This window comes from Marmota flaviventris, chromosome 19 (assembly GCF_047511675.1).
Source record: "Marmota flaviventris isolate mMarFla1 chromosome 19, mMarFla1.hap1, whole genome shotgun sequence".
Taxonomy (NCBI): domain Eukaryota; kingdom Metazoa; phylum Chordata; class Mammalia; order Rodentia; family Sciuridae; genus Marmota; species Marmota flaviventris.
The window spans coordinates 13,644,183-13,666,749 of NC_092516.1; the positions used below are offsets into that span (position 1 = coordinate 13,644,183).

Consider the following 22,567-nt stretch of genomic DNA (forward strand, 5'->3'; position numbering starts at 1 on the left):
CTGCTTCTGCCTCCCGAGCTGCTGGGATTACAGGTGTTCCCCACCATGCTCAGCCAAAATTACACAAATTTTTAAAAAATCAAAGCAAATAAAGCAATAAAAATAATATGAAATAAAAACCATGAAGATCCTATCTCTTCTTGAGGATGTATGAGTTTGTATCCTTCATATTTGTGCCTTTGTCTACAGTGAGCTGACCTGGGGTAAGTGAGGGACCTCAAGGAGGAAGAGCTTGGTATAAATAAAAGGTCTGAGGGGATAGGCCTCCCCCGGCTGCAGGGGCCTGAGCCAGCTGGAGCACCGGAACCCTGTATCTCGCTGGCCCTAGGCGCTAGTTCATGATGACCAGGGTCCTAAGTCAAGCCCCTCTCCTGGGCCATCCTGGGCCCCTCCCTGGAGTTGTTGGGGTGGAGCAGGTCTCTGTGCCCTGGGGTCACCTAGTCACCAGGCCATCAACAACCACCTCACCACTGGGAAGAGCCTGCTGGAGAAGTGACTGCTGGAGAAGTGACTGCAGAGGCAAATAGCACCAAGGGACAGGGAAGAAGCGCTGGCCCCGTGGGCACTGTTTGAATACCGGGACTCAGCAAAACCAGTGAGTCCTCTTCAGGATGGATTTCTGTTGCTTACAACCCAGAGTCCTGGCCATGCAATTCTCAATTAAAAAAAAATATGTCTAGACAATTCATTACTAGCACATGAAGAAGGTATTGGCACAAAATTAAAATCTGGGTCCACTCATGCAGAGTGACCATCACAGTCTGTCCTAGGGACAGATTGTGGCCTTCCAGCTGGAGGATTGGCGATGACTGACAGGGGAAACTGGCTCCAAGGGGCAGATGTCACTAAAACACATCTATTTGGGGGAAAAAAAAAATATATATATACTAGTTGGACACAATACCTTTATTTTATTTATTTTTATGTGGTGCTGAGGATCAAACCCAGAGCCTCGCATGTCCTAGGCTAGCCCTCTACCACTGAGCCACAAGCCCAGCCCCAAACATATCTATTAATGTGTGTGCATGCATGCATGGGCACATGCACATAATACATATTAATTGTGGGGAAAAGTACTGTAGATCATCTATTGGTATTTCTCCTCTAGCATTTTTACTATTCATATAGGACATTTCGCTTTATATTTTTACTAAATTAATTTTGATGGTAAACACTGTTTTGTGTCTGTCTTCTCTCCACAATAATAAATTGGACATAGCATTCTCTGTTAATATACAAAGATTTACCCCCAGATTTTAATGCTTCTCTGTTATACATGCTATTTTGATATGAACACATTGAACCAATAACTTATTTAACCACACGTAATTGGACATTTTAGTTTTCTCTCTTGTATAAACTATTTTATGAAAAATATTCTTATTTTGTGTTTGCACACTTGTCTGATTTTTTTTTCCATATGGTTAATTGCTGGCAGTGGAGCTGATCATGTCAAGAGTAAGCACCTTTTGCCAGGCATGGTGGCTCACACCTGTGATCCCACTACTCAGAGGCTGAGGCAGCTGGCCTGGGCAACAGAGTGAGAGCCTGTGTCAAAGAAATGAAAAGGGCTGGGATGTGGCTCAGTGGTACAGCACACCTGGGTTCAATCCCCACTGCTAAAGGAAAAAAAAATCACTTTTTTACCTTTTATTGCTAAGTTACCCTCTAGGGAGGCTAATCTAACCTCTAGACCTATCCACATGCTCATCAGCAGAGTATGCAAGTATGCCCAAAGACTGGGCTCCAGTGGCCTGGTGGAGAAGGGAAAGAAGAGGAGATTGAGAGCCTGAAGCATGCCCAGGGGGTAGGTTTTTAAGCACATCATGTTGGAGGATGCAAGAATAAAAGTCCATAGTGTTCAGTTGTGTGGCTTGTACACTGCACATCTGTTTGGGACGCCACTCGAAACCATATATAGCAGACCTCTGAGATCTTGAGAAGCTTAGAAATGGGTGAGAGGCTATTTGTTACACTTTTCTGGTTTTAATCCCACTGCCCTTGGCAGCTCCTAACCACAGGTGTATAAACCCCCACTGATAACCAGCAGCTGAGTGAGACACTGGACAGTGTCCTCTGGTACAGTCTAGGAGCTGAGCTCTGCTGTGTCCAGAGTCTGAGAGTTTTCTTCCTGAAATTGTGCAGGATCTTTTAGATTAAGTAAGACATAAACAACTAGCATTCAATAATATTATAATTATAAAATCAACATTGGGCATTTACTCAATGAGATTATTATTTAGATACTAAAAATAATGAATATAGGGCTTGATCACAAGATGGGAATTGCCCATAGTATAACTAAGTGAAAAAAGAATAAACTGTCTTATGTGCAGGTTGTTTATAATTATGTAAAAAAAATGAAAAGCTATATATAGAAATAGGCTGGAAAGAAATACATAAATGTCTCTGTGGTTGTTTAGTGGTAGAAAATGTTTTTGCCCTCTAGTTTTTCTATTTTTGAATTGTTTGCAAAGAATATATATTGTTTTTACACAGGAATAAAAAAAACCCTTTATTTACATAAAGACTTAGAAACCTGCATTCAACCATAGTAATTTTTTTCACTTTTTTCTTCTTTAGTTAAAGCTGTATGTGTATGTGGACTTTGTATGTGTATGTGTGTTTATCTAAATATGAAAAACCCCACTTTTCAGACCACATTTACTATTTTCTTTTAATCCAGTTGTTAATGTACTCAGTTTATTCTGCAATTTCAAAATCATCTTGTTTTCTACTTCATAGTATTCCTGTTTTGATTTGTAGTTTGAGCCATGCACACACCTATAGCACTAGCCTCACCTCAGAGTCTGAGGCAGGAGAATTTTTTGAACCCAGGAGCCCAAGAGTTCAAGGCAAAATAGCCAGACCCAGTCTCAAAAAAACAAAAACAAAAAACAAAATCAAAACCAGAAAACAACAACAACAATCAGAAAGAAAGAGAAGCACTTATGCTCAAGTAGTAAATCCAGTTGTGAAGCAGTTTGATTCTTTTGCCTACAAACCTCCTGTTGGGAGTCTTAGAAATGACAGCCTCATCACCTGGAGAACAGTTGGCTCTCGTGCTCAGGAAAAGCCCTTTGCACCTGGATTGGACTCACTGGAGAAACACACTGGATCAGTCAGTGGAAGGACAGTCCAGGAGGCAGAGTATGCTGAGAAGCCTAAATAAAAAGGGCTGGGTGTTACCTGTGTTTTGATTTGATTTAACTCTATTCTTCCTGAAAAGCCGCTCCTTTCTGTTTAGAGAAGACCCGACCTGCACAGTGAGGGGGAAGATGGATGGTGCACACAGCCCAAGAGAAGAACCGTGGGGTAGGAGAAGGCTCAGAGGACACAGAGGAAAGGTTCTGGAGTTCCTCCTGTATTTTTTCTGCAGAAAGGAGAAATTCCAACTTGAAAGCAGAAATTCTGCACCGAGAGGAAGGAAAGTTTGTTCCACACCAGGAGCTGGCTGGGCGAGTGAGCAGGACAATTAAAAAAAATTTTGGTGGGGGGTGGGTTGTAAGGTCATTCAAGGTCTTCTTCATCCCTAGCCTGTACTTTCTTGTTCTTGATGTCATAGTCGCATGGAAAGTCTTTTTTTTTTTTTTCTTCCATGTGAAACATGCCACATCCACTCATTAATAACCTGGGCTCTTGGAGCAGATGGGCTTGTTTGGACCTCAGGTTATCTCCAGCCTTGGGCAGGTTATTGGACTTCTGAACCATGACTTCCTGTCTATAAAATGGGTGTAATAAGAGTTCCTGCCTTTGAAGGGTTGAATCAGATGGTTAGTGCACATAAAGGACTTGGCAGAGAGCCAGGCACCTTATAAATCCGCAGTCATTTGCCATCATTATTACTATTATTGTTGGTGGTGGTTCAGATTTTCTTAATAGGCCATCTGTTATGGCTTGGACACAAGGCGTCCCCCAAAAGCTCATGTGTGAGACAATGCAAGGATGTTCAGAGGTGAAATGATTAGGTAATAAGAGTAGTAGCTTAATTAGTGGATTAATCCACTTGAATGGATTTCGCTAGTTGGGTGGTAACTCAGGCAGGTAGTGTGTGGGTGGAAGAAGTAGGTCACTGGGGGCGTGCCTTTGAGGTTTGTATTTTGTCCCTGGTGAGTGGAGCTCTCTCTCCGCTTCCTGGCTGGCATGTCCTGAGCTGCTTTCCCTGCCATGCCTTCGGCCATGAAGTTCTGCCTCACTTCAAACCCAGAGCAATGGAGTCAGCCAGCCATGGACTGAACTTCTGAAACCATGAGCGAAACTAAGCTTTTCCTCTTCTGTGTTGCTCTTGTCAGGTGTTTTGGTCACAGCAATGAAAATCCTACTAACACAGCATCTTTTAAAAAGCCAACTAGCATCCTCCTTGCAGTTCCTCAGTGACACCAAGCGGGCTCCAGTCTCAGGGCCTTTGCACTTACTGTTTGTCTTTGTACCTTCAACCTATCAGTATTGGTGCCTTCCTTACCTTGTTAGGGTTCTTCTTGGATGTCTCTCCTGGTCACCTTTTCTAAAATAGCACCCACTGGGCACCGTCCATCCTCTTACTCTGATTTATTTCCTTCCTATCAATTGTCACCTACCTGATATTATATTAGACATTCGCTTGTTTGTCTCTGAAGCCCCTTAAACTAGAACAGTGTCTGATACATAGTAAGTGCTTAGAATTTTTGAAATGAGTGTCTGAATTCCTTGAATGGTCTCCCCAGTGAGGGCGCCTGAGAAGGAAGAAGAGCCAGCCTCCCCTACTGCAGGCACTTGAACCTGGGCTCCTATGGGGAGTTGCTTGTGCGCCAGGATCCCTGACCTCTGCAGCTGTGCTTGTTAATCCCCCAGAGACTGCACTTGAGAACTGTGTGTTCATTTCTGTCTTTGGCATTTGTGACCCAGCTCCTCACCAAGCCTTGCAATGTGAAGACGTGAAGTGGCTGTTGGAAATCCTCTCCTCCCAGTAGCATTGCCATAAAAGCCCGGGAGCAAACGTTCATCTGAGCATCAGACAGGAAAGACGGAATTGCCTTCAGATTGCTGATATCTGCAGGCAGGTGGGCAGACGCTGCCAGCAAAAATCAGACATGGTATTGTGCAAAAGGAATGCTAAAAATGGGGTGTGGCATCAAATTACCACCCGTGCTGTTGGTATTTAGCTACCTCCCAATAGTTGAGAGGGGGCTGTCACGCCCTTGTGACCTCCTGAGCTGTCTCTGCCTGGGTATCTACTGGGCATTCCGTATGGAAGGATGTTTCCTCTCTATGGAGTCCTCTTGCTGTTTGCTGACTTTGGGATCTAACAATGTCATTGCATTTTTCCTACCACATTACCTTCTCAACCAGAAGATTCAAGTCCAAAGAGATCTTTTCCTTAGGCCATCTCAGATGTAGTTTTGAAACCCACATATTTGAAATTGGTTTTGAACATTTTATTACACGTACAAAATGTTTCTCAGTTGTTAGGGAGGTCAACATTACTTCCCTGTGTAAGTCCCCTGAACGAGAAGAATAAGATTCCCAAACTTCTCCACATGTAGAAGGCTTAGTTTTAGTCTGAGGATACAGACATCAGGTACTCACATCAGGTGTGAGATGCTCCCTTCTGCCACCCCACTCACAGCCATACCTGCCTCCCGCTGACACCTGACTGACACCTGACTGACACCTGACTGTGGGTTCATTCTTTCATGGTTCCATGCTACAAGGAACCCCAAGACAGCTCTAACAATAAAAATGAAAATATTGAGAATATTTAAATATCAAAAATAGCATAATCTAGCCAGGTGCAGTGTTGCTATGCCAGTAATACCACTGACTCAGGAGGCTGAGACAGGAGGATCCCAAGTTTGAGGCCAGCCTGGGCAATTTGGCAAGACCCTGTCTCAAATTAAAAAAAAAAATGAAAAGGACTGGGGATGTGGGTTAGTGGTAAAGGACCTCTAGGCTCAATCCCCAGTACCACCCACTCCCCCACCAAAATAGCAACATCTGATATTTTGGTACATTTGCTACATATAGCTCTGCACTAAGCATGCAATACTATTATCTCACATGCAGATGAGGAAACCACTTTATTTAAATGTGGCAACACATAAAACAGTGTTCTGTAAACTGTGGATGTACAAATGAATGATTCCAATATGGATGTGATGATATATTGATGTCCTTTCTATTTGAAAATTGCCAGATGTTCTATTTCTCAAATAAATGAGAGAGGCTTTAAAGACCAAAGGAAAGGGGGAGTCTTTCTGTCATTTTATGTGCGCCATCAGAAGGTTGCTGGATGTATGCAAGAGTCACTGGGACGCTGGCGATCAGGTGGGGAAGTGGGGTGAACATGTTCCCTCCCAAGACCACAGTGGGACCTCAGTGGGACCGAAGAAGTTGGCGTGCCTTGCAGACCAGGATGGTTCAGCAGGACGGGTTAGGTCAGCGCATTTGCCAAAAGCAAACACAGATGTCACAGAAGAACAAAGCAGGCAGAGGCATGACACCGATGACAGCATCTCAGAGCCACTCAACAGCCAGTCCCTGAATCAGAACGAGTGGGGAAAGGGTCCCCACCGCTGGCAAATATGAAACAAGATGCCATTTTGCTACCACCTTTTACCACCTCTGAAAATACTGTGAGGAGCACCATGGCAGTTTGGTGTGGAAGGCCATCTTTGTAGGAAGAAGTCTTTATTGATATTCTTAAGGAGAAATAACAGATGCTGATTGTAAACAAAATTCAAATTCTATAGAGATGGTTTAATGTGAGCAGACTCATAGGTGCGCACCTATAATCCCAGCTACTCTGGAGCTCGAGGCAGGAGGACTGTAAGTTCAAGGTCAGCCTGGGCAACTTAGAAAGACCATATCTCAAAATTCAGAATAAAAAGAGCTGGGGATGTAGCCCACGTGTATAGTGTCTGCCTATCTGACACTATCTGTAACAACATTTATTATATTTATATATTTGATATACTCAAATATTTTATAAATACACAATATGACAATATATATGCAGTAAAATGGGAACATGTTCATCTGCATTCCTGGCCTATCCCAAAACCTCTTTCTCAGATGAAACCACTATTAAGAGTTAGGTGTGTGCCTTTTCACATTTTTCCTTTGTGTATATGAGCATTTACATATACTTATTATGTTGCATGTTTGTACATATAAGAGGCATTTCTTTTATAGATATGTGCCTGCACTGGAGAGCCATCTACCTGTCCTCCAGAGGTAGCATCCTGTGCGTAGTCTGCCCACGTAGATCTGTTCTGGAATATTCGTATTTGAAGGCAAACGTACCACCAGGTAGCTGCTAGGTAGGGATTTAGACACACATTTCTCATTCCAAAGCCTCTGGCTCAAAGCTCCAGGATGCAGGACTGAAGGACCCTCTAGGGGCTGCTCTCCATCTTCATTTCCTCCTAAACTCCCGACCAGCCATTCTTGAACTGCTTCCCCTCCCTGCTGCCTTCTGTATGCGGCTTCCCGGTTTTGCTCAGTGGCTTGGCCGCTTGCCTGAGCTTCCTCTTCCTCCCTTCCAGAGAGAGCCCCATGGCTACAGCTGCTCCGGCCAGGGGCTGGGGGCACATTTCCTCCCTTTGTGTGTGCTCTTTAGCCACCTCTGGGTTTTTCCTGCCTCTCAGGACAGCAGCCCAACCAGGTGAGCCGGAGTCACTGAAAGCAGCACTTCCGCTCACAGGCAGGGCTCGATTGTCATTTCTGGCTGACTTGTGACACTACCTAGGTGAAGACAGATGGCATCTGGCACAGAGACAACAGAAAACAGCTTGACGTGAGTCACATTTTCCTGGTGAATACTACGCTGCCTAGAAATGCTGTCGAAGACAGAAAGTTTGTATTTTGCAATTTTTTTTGGCTGATTTGGAGGCCGTAGAGTACAACGGTAAAGGAGCAGCTTTTACAATTAGATCAATTCATCCACTAATATTTACCCACTCGTATTTATTGAGCCCCTCCAGGTGGCAGGCAGGCCAGCCTCCTTCTGGGCACTGGGAATGCTTTAGGGAATAAGACCAAGGCCTGCCCTCAGGGAGCTTGCCTTCCTGCCATGTGAATAAATAGAGAGGTGTCAAGAAGTGGGTCAATTAGGGTGACCAAGTGGAGCTCTGTGGCATAGCGCATGCTCAACACGCCAGAGGCCCTGGGTTTGATCCTCAGCACCACCAGAATTAAAAATTAAAAAGAGTGCCAACCAGCAATGGGCACAATGATGACATTTAATAAACCGTCCCAAAATCTACATATGATCTTCACCTTCCCTGTCTGCAGACCAGTCCAATTTCACCTGCCCTGGGTTGGGCTCTGCCACACGTAGCTCTGGGCTATGGGTTCTTTTTCGTTTTGTTCTAGGTCCTGCATCCTTCTGAGATCAGCAGGCTATAGGGGCTGGGTGTTTGCATGGCAGAGTTTTGGGGGGAATGAGGGCCAGTGTCTCTTTTCAGGGTTCTTTTCTGCCCAGGGGAATCCACCTAAAACTTACAATCTCAGATAATTAATAAGTAACAAAACACAGACACTCAGAAATATATTTACATAATGCAAAGCCCCTGATAGATCTAGTCCCCATGGGTGCTGGAACTAGGTGGTTTATTTAAGGGGGTACATCAAAGGCAGGGATAAGGTTTCCAGGGCGGAGTCTTGCTTATGATGTTTGCAGTCAGCAGGTTGATGGGCATCTCAGCAAGTCACACCCATCTCAGGTGGGATCTTAGGCAGAGCTTGAGGGGGAAGTTCATCTGCATCAGGTGGTTAGTCCCTGTGGGGGGTGCCACAGGGAGTTCCCAGGGCCAGACTTATCCCCTCAGGAGGCTACTGTGAGCAACAGTCCACACACAGCCTACGGACAGCACGTGCCAGCAGAGGTTGAATGCTCTCAGAGAGGTGACCAAAAACTCACAAGGCCTCTCAAGACCTAGACTGGGAGGTAGGCTTTGCCACTGCCACACACACACCCCAATGGCCAAAGCAAGTTACATGGCCAAACTCAGTATCTGTAGAAGTAAATATCATGAAACAAAACAAAGCAAATTAAAGGCCTAGAGAATACCAGAGACTACTATTTTAGGTGGTGAGGTTTGGAAGGGCTCTCTGAGAAGGTGTTGGGAAGAGACCTAAATGAAGTTCACTCTAGGCAGAGGGAAAAGCACGTGCTAGAGGTATTTGAGGACCAGTAAGAGAGTCAGTGTGGTTGATGAAAGTGAGCTGGGGGTGAGGGGGACAGAGGCAAGAAAAGATCAGGGACCAGGTCCTGTAGTGTCTAATGGGCACCTTCAACAGGATGATGATTTTACTCTAATTCAATGAGAAGTAATAGTAGGGCTTCAAGCAGAGGAGTCACACTGACATTTTTCAGGAATCTGTGGTAGTTGGCATCCACAGTGATTCCCCAATAATCTCTACCGGCTAGGATTCACATTCCTGCTGAGTCCCTTCCCACATTGTACCAATAGAAAATGGCAGAAATAATGGTGTGCCACTTCCAAGATTAGGTGATGAAAGATACTGTAGTTTTGCTTGCTGTCTCTCTGTCTCTGGGATCGTTCACTCTGAGGGAAGCCAGATGTCCTGTCTTGAACAGCCCGGCGGAGAAATCTGCGTGAAAAGAAACAGAGGCCTCCAGCCGAGAGCCACGTGAGCGAGCCCAGTGGATCCTCTGGCCCAGTTCAGCCTCTAGATGACTCTGGGCTCAACTGACAGCCTAACTGGAAGCTCAGGGGGACCCTGAGCAGGAACCACCCAGCTGAGCTGCTCCTGGATTCCCGACCCTCAGCACTGTGGTGCTGTTGTTTTAGGTTGTCAAGTTTGGAGGCTGATATTTCTTATGCAGCAATGGAAACCAATACAATAACTGAGGTTGCTGTCAAGAGAGCAGACTGCAGGAGGATAAAAGAAGCAGGAAAAGCTAAAGTGTAGCTCAGTAGTAGAGCACTTGCCTAGCAATCCCTTGGGTTCAATCACCATACTGGAAAAAAAAAAAAAGGCAGAAAAACTATTGTGTATTACATGCTTGCTACTCAGACTGTGGTCCACAGACCAGGGGTATCATCCATCATCTGGTGACTGGTTGGAAATGCAGAATCTGAGGCCCCCACCCCAGACCTTCTGAATCAAGATCTGCTTCTTAACAAGACGCTTGGGAGAGTCTTGACTTTCTAAAGTTTGAGAACTTTACAACACCATAGTTTTTTACAACACTATAGTTGACTATCTGGGTAACAGAGGTGCCAGGATGCAGATTTGAATCCCGGCTTGCTGACCCTATGACCTTGGACAAATTTCTTCGTTTTCCTAAGTCTCAGTTTCCTTTCTTATAAAGTAGGAATGACCATGGCACTGCCCTCTCAGGAGGGTATAAATGAAAGGGGGTGTGTCAGTCCTCAGCACAGTGCCAGGCACATGGCTGAGGCCTCCTAACTGCTGGCTTTTTATTAACTTGCTCTGACCCCTGCATTTGCTTCTCTAAGGCTATATTCTGATCATTTCCTGATGGTCTCAATTAAATGCTGTTTTTATTCCCTGTCCAAGAAAATCCTGTTTTTGTTTTTGTTTTGTTTTTCAAAACGTCCTTGAGCTCATCACAAAACCTTTGTCTGTTGCCCAGCATGATTCCAGCCATACCCCAGAACGAAGGCGCCCGGTTTCCATGGTCAGCGTCTAGGCCCAGTTCTCAAGGCAATTTCAGAGCTGCCCAGCAGGCTGAAATAGGCCAGAGAACTATAAATAAGGATTCAGAGTGCTCTGAGCCCCACTTCCCAGGCTCGGCCCTCCCCCTTCCCTTCCCCCACCTGCTCCTATTCAAATACACTCCGGGTTACAGCTGTGAGTCCAGAAAATGCCTTTGCCAACTTGCCAGGCTCTCAGCACTGCCCCCCCCCCCCACACACACACCTTATTTGCCTAGTCACAGTGTATCCCAAGGATGTGATGAAAGTTGACAAATCAGACTCCAGGTTTATCTGTGGTCGAACAGGGTCCTCCACGGTGGGATCACGGTGGGATGGCGGTGGGATGGCGCTGGGGATCGGCTTGAGAAGCCTGAGCGCCAGCCTGCCCCCCTCACCATGTGACCTTGTATTAGCATTGAACTTCACGGAGCTTCATCTTCCTTATCTATAAAATGTGACTGATAATAATAATGAATTCTGGTCCCTAGGTTATTGTGAGGAACAATGAGAAAGCTACCAATGAGCAGGACTAGCCGATAATTTGCAAGGCCCAGTGTAAAATGAAAAGGCAGGGCTCCTTGTTCAAAGTTCTTAAGAATTTCTAGAAGGTGACAGCAGAGCGTAAAATAAGTGTGGGGCCTTTCTACACGCAGGGCCTGTGTGAGAGCCCAGGGCAGTGCCCAGGGAGCCAGACCTGCCTGTGAGGCCCCTAGAACCCTCCTGGCACTGGTACCAGCCACATTCCCAACTTTCCTACAGTCCTTTTGTATGAAGGGCTAAACAGTGTCCCTTCAAGGCTAAGGTCATAGGTACACAGCACAGCTGCACTTGAGTCCCCTCTGCTGAGTAACTGACCACCCTAATACTCGGTGACTTAAACCCACAGCAGTTGATTATTTTTCATGATTCTGTTTGGGCTGGCTGCTTCCTCTGCTGATCTCACCTGGACTCACTTGTGGCCAAGTTCAGCTAGTGACCAGGCCCAGCCGGAAGGTCCAAGCTGGCCTTCCACATGTGTCTGGCAGTGGCTCTGGATGTGTCTTCCATGTGGCCTCCCATTCTCCAGTGGGTCAGATCAGCTTCCCTAAATGTAGGGAGGCCAAAGCTGCTGTTTTCCAAGCCTTGTTGAGGCCTAGATTCTGGAACCTGTGTAACAGCAACTTCCACTTTCTGTTAGTCAAAGCAACTCACAGGATCTGCCTGGTCTTGGAAGAAGGGAGAGAAAGTCCCCTATTTAGTGAGCAGAGTGGCAATTTTATAAAGGGGCGAGGATACAGAGAGATGTGATTCATCAGGGACATGGCACAGTGATTCTCGATCTTTAGCCTGCATCAGGATTATCTGAAGGGTCCATTGACGCACAGATTGCAGAGCTGTGACCCCAGGGTATCTGTGCCAGTAGGTCTGGGTGAAACCTGAGAACTGACATTCCAAACAAATTCTCAGGTGATGCTGCTAATCTGGGGACCACACTTGGAGACGCCCCACACCCATCACTCAAGTTGAGTGTCCAGCTTTAGAATGGTGACTGTCAACCTTGACTCTACCTTAGAAGTACCTGGGCATCTATGACAACCCTGAAACCATCAATCAAATCAGAGGCTGTGGTGGTAAAACATGGGCATCAGTAGGTTCTGATTTGCTTTCAGTACTGCGAATTGAACCCAAGGGTGCTCTACCACTGAGCGACATCCCCTGTTCTTTTTGTTTTTTATTTTGAGACAGGATCTCAGTTGTACAATCTGGCCTTGTTCTTACAACTTTCCTGCCCGCCTCCTGAGCGGTTGGAATTAGAGGCACCACCCTCCTGGACCAAGCATCAGTGGTTTCTCTAAAGCTCCCCCATGTGATTCCCATAGGCAGACAGAGTTGACAACTACCTTTTTCAGAATTAGACTACTTAAACTGAGTGCAGTGGCCCACACCTGTAATCCCAGCTACTCAGAAGGCTGAGGCAGGAGGATCTCAAGTTCAAGGCCAGCCAGGGTGACTTAGAGAAACCCTGTCTCAAAATGAAAAATAAAAAAGTAGGGGATGTAGCTCAGTGGTGGAGCACTCCCAGGTTTGATCCCAAGTGCTGGGTTAGGGGTGGGGAAACTACTTGGGCTCAAGTTCTGGGCTATAAATGCAACTATAGGAAAGTTATTTTGCTTCCCTTTGGCTCAGTTACCTCATTGAAAATGGGGATGTCAGTAATGCCTACATCACAGATTTGAGGATTAGAGTTAATATGTAAGAGCCAGGCATGTGGCATGCACCAGACCCCGTCTCAAAAAGGACTGGGGATGTAGCTCACTGGTAGAACACACCTGGGTTCAATCCTCAGTTTAAGAAAAGTTAATATGTAAGGACTGGGGGTATAGCTCAATGACAGAGCACCTTGCCTAGCATACAAAAGGCTCTAGGTTTGATCCCCAGCACTGTGGGGTGGGGGGAAAAACAAATGTTTTCTCAAGAGTTAATATGTATAAAACTCCTAAAATAATGCTGGCACTACTTTGTAGTGAAAATACCACACACGTCACCTCTGAGTCTTGATGTTAAGGAAGAGATCAAAGCCTTGTGCGAAACTATAGTCTTTGGCGTTGCAAACTTTTTACAATTTAACCCCATAAATCATTGGAAAGTTCATCAAATATCTTAAATGCTTTAGCAGCTTATTCATTCCCTGATTATTTGGGCAAACAAGTATCAGGAAGAGTGGGTTGAACTTTATCTGAACTGTCATCACTGAGCTGTTGGGGGAAATTCCGCTTCTCCGTAGTACGGAATGTGATAGGGCCTTATTATTAAGGGGACTTTAAAACAAAATAGGTGTGGCTTCCTGGGAGACGTCTTTTTTAGGTCCAGCATTGCAAAGCTGACCCCACTGGAGAGCAGCTGCCGAGTGAGTCACAGTCATGCCTTCCTGACTGAGCCGTCCTTCTTGGCTCAGATGTTAGGGCTTCGCGGTCATCACCATGGCATTCATGTAAGACCTGAAAGCAGCTCAGATGTTATAGTAACTTGAAAGCCCAATCTTGGCATTCTGATCCATGTGAGCAGGGTTTCCCAAACTTTTCAGATCATTGGAATCACCTGGGCTTCTTGCTGAACATACTCAAGCCTTGGGTCTGCCTCACAGGTACTGAATCAGAACCTATAGGCCAAGGGCCCTAGGGACCTCAATGTCATCAAGTAAGTTTAGAAAATAGTCTTAAATTAATGACATGTAGGGCATGGAGAGGGGAGAGGCAGTGAGGAAGCTGGGGGCGATGGTTCTAATGCCTACTCAAGGATAGGGCCAGGGGTGGGTCAATCATAGCCACTGGACCAAATCCAGCCCACTGCCCATTTTTTTTTTATAAATAAAGATTTATTGGAACACAGCCTTGCCCATGTTTTAACATATTGTCAATGGCTGATTTTATGTTATAATGGCAGAATGGAGTTGATATGACAAACTGGATAGCCCCACAAAGCCAAAAATATTTACTATTTGAACCTTTACAAAAGTTTACTGACCCCGAGATAAGAGACAAGAACTGGAGTTGGAACAAAGACTCTCAAAAGTTCTGAGCTCATGATTTAAAAATAATAAACCAACAAGGAAGAGGGAAGTCAGCAAATACAACCAACTAGAAAGTTCAGGCCCCTAAGAGTAGCAATTTGAATCTATGAAATAAGTGTACTTAAGATGATTATAGAGATTTACTAAAAGAAAAAAATAAAATAAACCTTGCCTAAGGAACAAGACAGTAAGAGAGAAGGAGGGGGATTCAGATTTTATAAAGAAGTAAGTGCAACCTTCAGAAATGAAGATAATCAGTAAGTTTACTAAAGCAGAGCATCTCAAGTGTGTGTGAGCATCAGAGATACCGGGAAAGTTAAAACCCAGATTCCTGGACCTACTCTCTGGTAAATGCTGACTTAATGGGGTTTGGAGGAGCCATGAATTTGTATTTCTAATAAGTTCCCACCAGAGGTTAGCCGTGGACCATATTTTGGGTATGAGTTAACTAAGAGATAGACACAGCTGGAAACTGGCAGACAGATCTTGGAGAGAGAATGAAGCAGAAGCTAGAGATGGGAATGGTGGAAAGAGTGATGAGACCAGGCCAGAAGGAGAAGGTCCAGCATGAGTCTAGTGGGAATCCCATAGGGAGACGACGGGATGAATGGTGGAGAAACCGTATTCCCAGAGATACTGAGTGAGAATATTCCAGAGGCGAAGAAACATGAATCCTGAATTAGCTAAATAAAAACTAAGGCACGCCAACATGCTTCATGGTCAAACTGTGGAATGCCAAAAGCAAAGAAGAAACTTAAAGATGTCCTGCAGGCAAGGTTACCTCCAAAGTCAAGGAAGAGCACAGACTTCTAATCAGCAGCTGTATTCCAGAAAACAGCGCAGTGTCAACTCTTCTAATCCAGAGGGAAAATAACGTTCAACCTAGAATTATATACCTATGAAATTGTCACTCAAAAACAAGGGTTATAAGACATTCTCAGACTTGTCTCTCTCTCTGAAAGATCCTCCTAAATGTTCTTCTTGAATGAGAAGGAAATTGAACCCATAAGGAAGGAGTGGGATGAAGAAACGGTGGTGTCTGAGGAAGCCCATAGACCTAAACAGGCATGAGCCAATGGGAGATAAATAAGGGGAAACTTAGACACCAGGCAACAATAATAGGAAAGCTGAGAATAGGAAGATTGGGTTTACGGCCTTCTGAAGTCTTCATATCGTTTAGGAGCCTGGACCTATTCAAGTGTTTTACTTTATTACATTATAGCAACATATTAAAGAAAGAAAATAGAATATAAATCAGTAGAATACAGGAAATATAAGGCACTATAAAGAAACATAAAAGTATGATAAATAAAACACAGTAAGGTAGAGAGATAAATATATACTAACCATAATAAATATAAATAGTAGAATAAGTCCATCTATTTTTTTTTTTTTTTTGGAACTGGGAATTGAACCTAGGGGGTACTTTAATACTGAGCTACATTCCCCACCCCCAATCCTTTTTTTTATTTTTTAATTTGAGACAGGTGCTCACTAAGTTGCTGAGGGCCTCACTAAATTGGTCAGGCTGGTCTCAAATTTGGGATTCTCCTGGGATTACAGGTGCCACTGTGTCCTGCTTCATCTCTGATTTTTAGACACACACACACACACTCACACACAACACACACACACACACACTCACATACATATCACTTAATGACCCACAATGGTTGAAGTAAAGACATGGGAAAAGATACATAGCACAAATGTTAAGGAAAGGTTATTTATTATTATTGGTATCAGATAAAATAGACTTTGAGGCAAAATATTTTATCAGAGGTAAGAGGGTTCTTAATGATAAAGGAGTCACAGTTATTTTCTACTCAATCAGGTTTTTAAAATGCCATTCACACCCACCTGCTTGAATTTACTCCTAATATGCCGACTCCCACTGTTTGAAAGATGCTGCTCTAGAATACTCCTCTAACCCTCTCTGAAAGCCCCGAGCAGCTCTAAGAAGCACACTGTCATCCTGCAGACGAATATCAGCAACACCTGCACAATACCAGCAACTAGAGGCTAGCACAGGCCTTTCAAATTAGTTCCTTGAGACAATAAGAAATGCTAATCATTTCCAGGATGGAAAGATAAAAACAAAAACAAACAAAACAAAGCAACCACTTTATTTTGTTTTGCCAAAAATCTGAGAAGAACTCATGAAACTCCCTTACAAAGAAAAAACTGATTTCATGCATTTTTAGTTCCAAATATTTCATTAGGTAATTGAAAGAGATTTTGCAAACACGTATGTCCTCCGTGTTGGAATCTGCTTTTCTAGGGCATAGAATCCATCAGCATAATGATTGGCACACCAGGCCATGGCTAAGATGGGAGAACTTTCCGGGTGGCCTCTCCTGCCAGGTGGCTGGCGGATGCTTGTGAGCATCACTGGGGGAGTTGTCCAGTGTGTAACTGCTCCAGCATCTTTCCAGCAGCGGTAATACAGTAAGTGTTTTCCTCTGGGGGCAATTAGAAAAAGTCCCAGGGAATCATCCAGAAAGGGTAGCTGTTGCTGGTTTTGTCTATTTTGCCACGAAGCAGGGAAAACAACTTCCCTAAGAGGAATTCAGAAGTAGAGATCTGTGCTGGGTAATTTCAGAGACTTTGCAAACACCTCTCTCCCTTCCCAGCCTGCAGCTATCCTACGGAGCCCCCATACTTCTGGACCAGCTGGCTAATGCCCAATGCTATAAAACTATAAAAATCATTTATGTGTTCAGTGCTCATAACCTGAGGGAGGAGAGCTTGCTTTCAATTTTATAACTCGTGGCCTCTGCCGCCACTTGGCAGCCACTACAGCAGTTGTAGGGTTCAACCTCGGTACAGAATACAGCTTATTCCCAATACTTTATTAATTGATTTAAGAAGTCACTAAAACACTTGAGAACTTACTGTGTGTCACACACTTGGTTTGTAGCGCTCTAGATGTATTAGCTTGTTTTAACCCCAACACAACTTTAAGTAAATATTTTTGTTATCCCCATTTGACAGTTGAGGTAATCAAGGCTCAGAGAGTTTCAGTGACTTGCTCAAGGTTCCTCAGTTTGTAATTTGCAGAGCTGAGATTCATCCTCAGAGTGTCTGATTTGGAGTAGACTTTTAATCCAATATGTTACCTAGGGTGCCTTTCATCAGAGTCATATATAATAAAAGGAATTTGGTGGTTTCATAGGATTTTTTAAATAATTTTTACACCTGCCTAAAGGAATTTTTTTTTTGTTTTTGTCTTACTCCAAAGTCCAGTGCCTGATAATGTATATTATACTACATGTGCTTATTCTGAAAGAGCAAGTGGACACCAAACAGTAATTTTAAAACGTGAACGTAGGTAACTGGATATGGTGGCACCCACCTATAATCCCAGCTACTTGGGAGGTAGAGTCAGGAGGGTCACAAGTTCAAGGCCAAACTGGGCAACTTAGAAGACCCAGTCTCAAAACAAAAAATTAAAAGGGCTGGGGACAAAGCTCAGTAGTATACAGCGCCTGGGTTCAATCCCTAGTACTACTTAAAAAAAAAAAAAGAGTATAGAGTACTGGATTCCATCCCCAGTACCACAAAAATAAATAAATAAACAAAGTGTATAGAAAGCCACTGGTAGGGGAGCCTTTGTTTGGTAACGACCTTGCTTATGTATTAAACATCTCACTGCACTCTGTGGTATTTGCTGATTGGACAACAGCTGCCCTTTAAATTGATTCTCTAATCATGGTAATAATGACTAGGATTAGGCTAGTTCAATGGGCGCATGCTTTCCCCAGGGCTCACAAAAGGCTTCTCTGCAGATCCAGGCTTTCCTGGCAATGAGGCAGTAACTAGCGGGGCTGCTGTGTTCTCCACGGGTAAACAGCAGCCCTTGGTGCAAAATGAAGGAAGTCAAGGAACAGAGGGAGGAGTCTCTGGCCAAACAGGAAAGTCACACCACACTGGGCAGCAGAGGCCTGTGAACAGCCTCCGGTTTCCTGATGTTGTGGAAATGGGTGTTTTTGTTTGAGAATGTTTAGGTAATTGAGAATCCAATGACTATAGGAAAATAGGTGATTAAACAAAAATTTGGACACAAAGGTTCATAGAAGCTCTGTTCACAATAGCCAAAAGGTGACAACTCAAATGTCCATGAAGAGATAAAGGGACAAGAATAATGTGGTATAACTGTACAGTGGAATCTTAGGAATGGAATACTGATACACGGTACCATGTGGGTAAACCTGAAAGCATTGTATAAGTAAAAGAATCCAGACACAAAAGGCCTCACAGAGTGTATAACTTCATTTATATGAAATATCCAGAATCAGCAAATGTCTAAGACTCTGGGAAGTAAGGCAGATTGGTGGGTGGCAGGGGTGGGTGGCAGGGGTGGGTGCGGGGAGGTTGGGGAGTGACTGCTTGACAGGTATGGAGTTTCCTTTCGAATTGATGAAAGTGTTTTGAAACTAGATGAGCATGTCAGCTTTTTGTCTCTGTGACCAAAATACAAGACCAACTTAGAGGAGGTAAAGTTTGTTTTGAGCTCACAGTTTCAGAGGTTGCTGACTCCTTCCCTTTGGGCCTAAGGTAGAGCAAAGCATCATGGCGGAAGGTCAGTGGTGGAGGACAGCTGCTTACCTCATGGTGTGGTCAGGAAGCAGATAGCAAAAGGAGGAGCTGTTGGGACAATATAGAACCCCCAAAGGCCACGCCCCCCGTGATGACCACCTCCAGCCATGCCCCACCTGCCTACAGTTACCACCCAAGTACAGTGGTCCACAACTTATGAATCCATCAAGTGGATTAATCCACTGATTGGATGTTGTGGTTTGGATGTGAGTCATCCTCCCCAGTCTCCTTTGTTTCTGCAGAATGCTCAGAGGTGAAATGACTGAATTGTGAGAATTATGAGAGGCAGGTACCATGTGGCTGGAGGAGGTGGGTCACCGGGGTGTGCCCTGAGGGTCGTTCTTTCTGTGGTCCCTCCTTCTCCCTCTGTCTCTCTGCTTCCTGACCCAGGCATGAGGGGCACTGCTTTTCTCTGCCATGCCCTTATGTCATGATGTTCCTCCTTACCTTGGGCCCAGAGCTATGGACCGAGATCTCGAAACCATGAGCCCCAAATAAACCTTCCTTCCTCCAAGTTGTTCTTGTCAGGTATTTTGGTCACAGTGACACAGATGCTAACTAAACCATCGGGTTACAGTCCTCATAATCTAATCGTTTTACTTCTGAACATTCTAGTACTGACAGAGGACCTCTTGGGGGACATCTCATGTCCAGACCATAACATTGAGCACGGATGGTTGCATGACATTGCGAATGTCCTTAATGCCCCAGAGCTGTATACTTTAAAAGATGAAAATGGTATATATTACGTGATATGTATTTGATCACTTTTTGAAAAGGGAAACCATTAGGTTACTTGTTGCTCTTGGACACAAGGACAATAAATCTCCCCCAAATAAAATTATCAAGAGAAGAAGAAGAGGTGGACCTTTGTTGATAGGAGTAAATCAGGAGAGAATGGTGGTTTGGGGGCTGCGAGGGGGCTAGTGGTGAAACCTGACTCAATGAGCCCTTTGGGGCATGGGGAGGTGACTGTGTGGGTGACTTTAAAAAGGTGGAACCTGAGAGCCTAGGCTTGGGCTCCCTTAAAGGACTGCAGTGACTGAAGAAGGCAGCCCAGTGACTTGGGTGGGTCACTGACCCAGTGGTGGCCTGTAAAAGCAGAGACTGGCTTGGTAGCATCATGAGATCAGTAGTGAGGGAGCAGCTTCCCAGTTAGACAAGCCTGTGCTGCCCAGCGTCACCTCTCTTGGCTCCCATTACTCCTGCCCTGCAGACGCTGTGTCCTGAGCTATATGAGGTCCCCATTTCTGCTTCTGTTCCTCTTGCTCCCTCCCAGCAGCTGAGGTACTAGTTCCTGACTGTCAGAGTCAAGGTTCAAGGGCAGAAGAGCCAGCAGACCATCCCCTTGGGCACCTGGGAACCCTGGGAAGACAGGAGGGGGCCACAGTGATCTAGTGGCATGTGACTTCCCCAGTTCGCATACTAATTTCAGCACAGGATACTGTTCCCCTGAACATGACGCTACCACCTCATTTTAAGTGAGCAGAGCTGATTTAGTAAGGGAGCCCCCAGCGTGGCTGTCTTTAATAGTTGACCCAGAGCTGAATGGGTGCTGGTTACCATGGCAACTTCTTTGAAAAAGTGGTCTTTCCTTTTCCAGAATGTTCCCTGACATTCTTTTGCTACTATAACTTATCTTTAAAAAAAAAAAAAGTTGACACACATCCATGTGTGTAGAGCCACCAACGTCTGGTCTTGGGGTCCACTTTGTAAGGAACACCTCCTCTGGCAAGTGGAGAGGTGGAGGGATGATTGGAACAGGGTTGGGCCTCAGTAGCTGTGGCTCTTCCAAACCCTCTACTGCTTTTGACCTTGTCCTTTATCTTAGTCAACAGGACTGCTTCGTGCCTACATACCTCTGTGCAGGCTGGCCTCTGTCCCGGACACCAGTCCACTCCACCCCTTCTCCCCAAGACTAACTCCACTTCATTCTTCAAAACTCACCTCAGGAGTCACCTCCTGCCTGACCACTCTAGGCTGGTTAGATTCCAACCCTGTTCCCTTAGACTTACTGATATCTTTGATATTTCCTTTTTTTTTTTTTTAAATTGGTTCTTCTTAGTTACACATTTTCCCTGGTATCTTTCTCCTGCCACTCCTTGTGGATGTTGCTCCTGTGTCCTGTTAGGCTCCTGATTCTCAAAGGCTCGTCTGCCAAAGTGTGGATCCCAGCTCCATTCCCAACTCTAAGCATTGGCAACCCAGTTCTCTCATTTATAAAAATAGGAATCGTCATTCCTGCCTCATCGGGTTATTTAATGATTTAAATTTGTAAAATAATTTTTCTTCTTATTATAGGGATTGAATTCAGAGCTGCTTCATTACCCAGCTATGTCCCCAGTCCTTTTTATTTTTTATTTTGAGCCCAGGTATCACTAAGTTGCTGAGACTGGCCTTGAACTTGGGATCCTCCTGCTTCAGCCTCATGAGTCACTGGGATCACAGGCATTTGCCACCATGCCTGGCTAAAATTTGTAAAAATACATAATGCCTAGGACATAGGAGGTATATGAGTAAAGCAAATATAATAGTTACTACAGTTGCTATTAATCATCGTCTCCTTCTCACGCCTAGCATGAAGTAGATACTCAGTCACCTGGTGTAAAGTGGATGGAGCTGGGGTTAATCTACTTACAGAGATCAATCTAGAACTGTGCTATCCAGTACAGTAGGCCCCAGCTTCATGAGGCTACCGAGCACTTATCCAGACAGATTCACTGTATGTGCAAAAATGCATCATATGCTGAATATTTAGCATGGAAAACAGAAAGTGAAATATCTCAATTTTATATTGATTACATCAATATAAATTGAATGGCTGAAATGAATGGCAAACTTTTGGATATTTTAGGTTAAATAAAACATATTCTTAAAAAATAATCTCATTTTTTAAAAAAATGAGACAGGAAATTTAAACATGTTGACTACATTGTATTTCTAGGGGATAACATAGATCTAGAATGCGCCCAACCTACCATTACTATAACAAATATTCATAAAACCTCATTTATGTTCAAACATGTGAGCTTTGGGAATGTAGATAATGCAGTTAGAGCAATGATTCCTTGAGAGTCAAAAGTGTGTCCAGTCAGGCACTGCAGCACACACCTGTAACCCCAGCAACTCAAGAGCCCGAGGAAGGAGGATTGCAAGTTCGAGGCCAGCCTGGGCAACTTATGGAGACCCTGTCTCAAAACAAAACAAAAAGAAGAAGGGCTGGGGATGTGGCTCAGTGGTAGAGCACCCTGGTCCAACCCCCAGTGCTGGGGACAGGGCAGGAATGTACCCTTATGTAAAAAATATCTCTAATTGATTAATAAAGGCTTTTCTACACAGGGTTAATAAACTAATAATGCACAGAAGTACACCGAAAAGGGACTGAAGCTTTCTGGGGCTTTTCCAGGTTCGCTGTGATCCTGAGATTCAAGAACTGCGTACCTGGCAGAAGAAGCTACGGGAGGACAAGAACATTCGCCATCGAGTGAGAATATTCTGGATGAAACAGGAGCGCAAAGGTCAGTAGCTTGGCTCACTGTCCTCAGTGTCTTCAGGAAAAGCCTGATCCTTCTTCTGAGCTCAAGAAGGAAGCCCCTGAGGCGTTATGAGGACCTCGTGTCTACACAGAACTCAATTTGTACAGGGCCAAGGGACTACATCTTAAGATTCTGCCCTGGAATGACAGAGTTGAGATTATTTACATGGTCATTTTCTTCCTTCAGGGGTGACCTTGGTGTCACCTTGTATTTTC

The 22,567-nt window shown here is 44.5% G+C and overlaps 1 protein-coding gene across 2 annotated transcripts in view; it reads left to right on the top strand.

Moving 5' to 3' along the window:
- Positions 1-22,567, top strand: part of Iqck (IQ motif containing K) — a 119,567-nt gene that overhangs the window by 65,674 nt on the left and 31,326 nt on the right. For both annotated transcript variants that reach the window (XM_071605837.1, XM_071605838.1), the window contains one exon: positions 22,223-22,334. In XM_071605837.1, the coding sequence (XP_071461938.1) occupies positions 22,223-22,334 (112 nt within the window). The remainder of the gene's footprint in view (positions 1-22,222; positions 22,335-22,567) is intronic.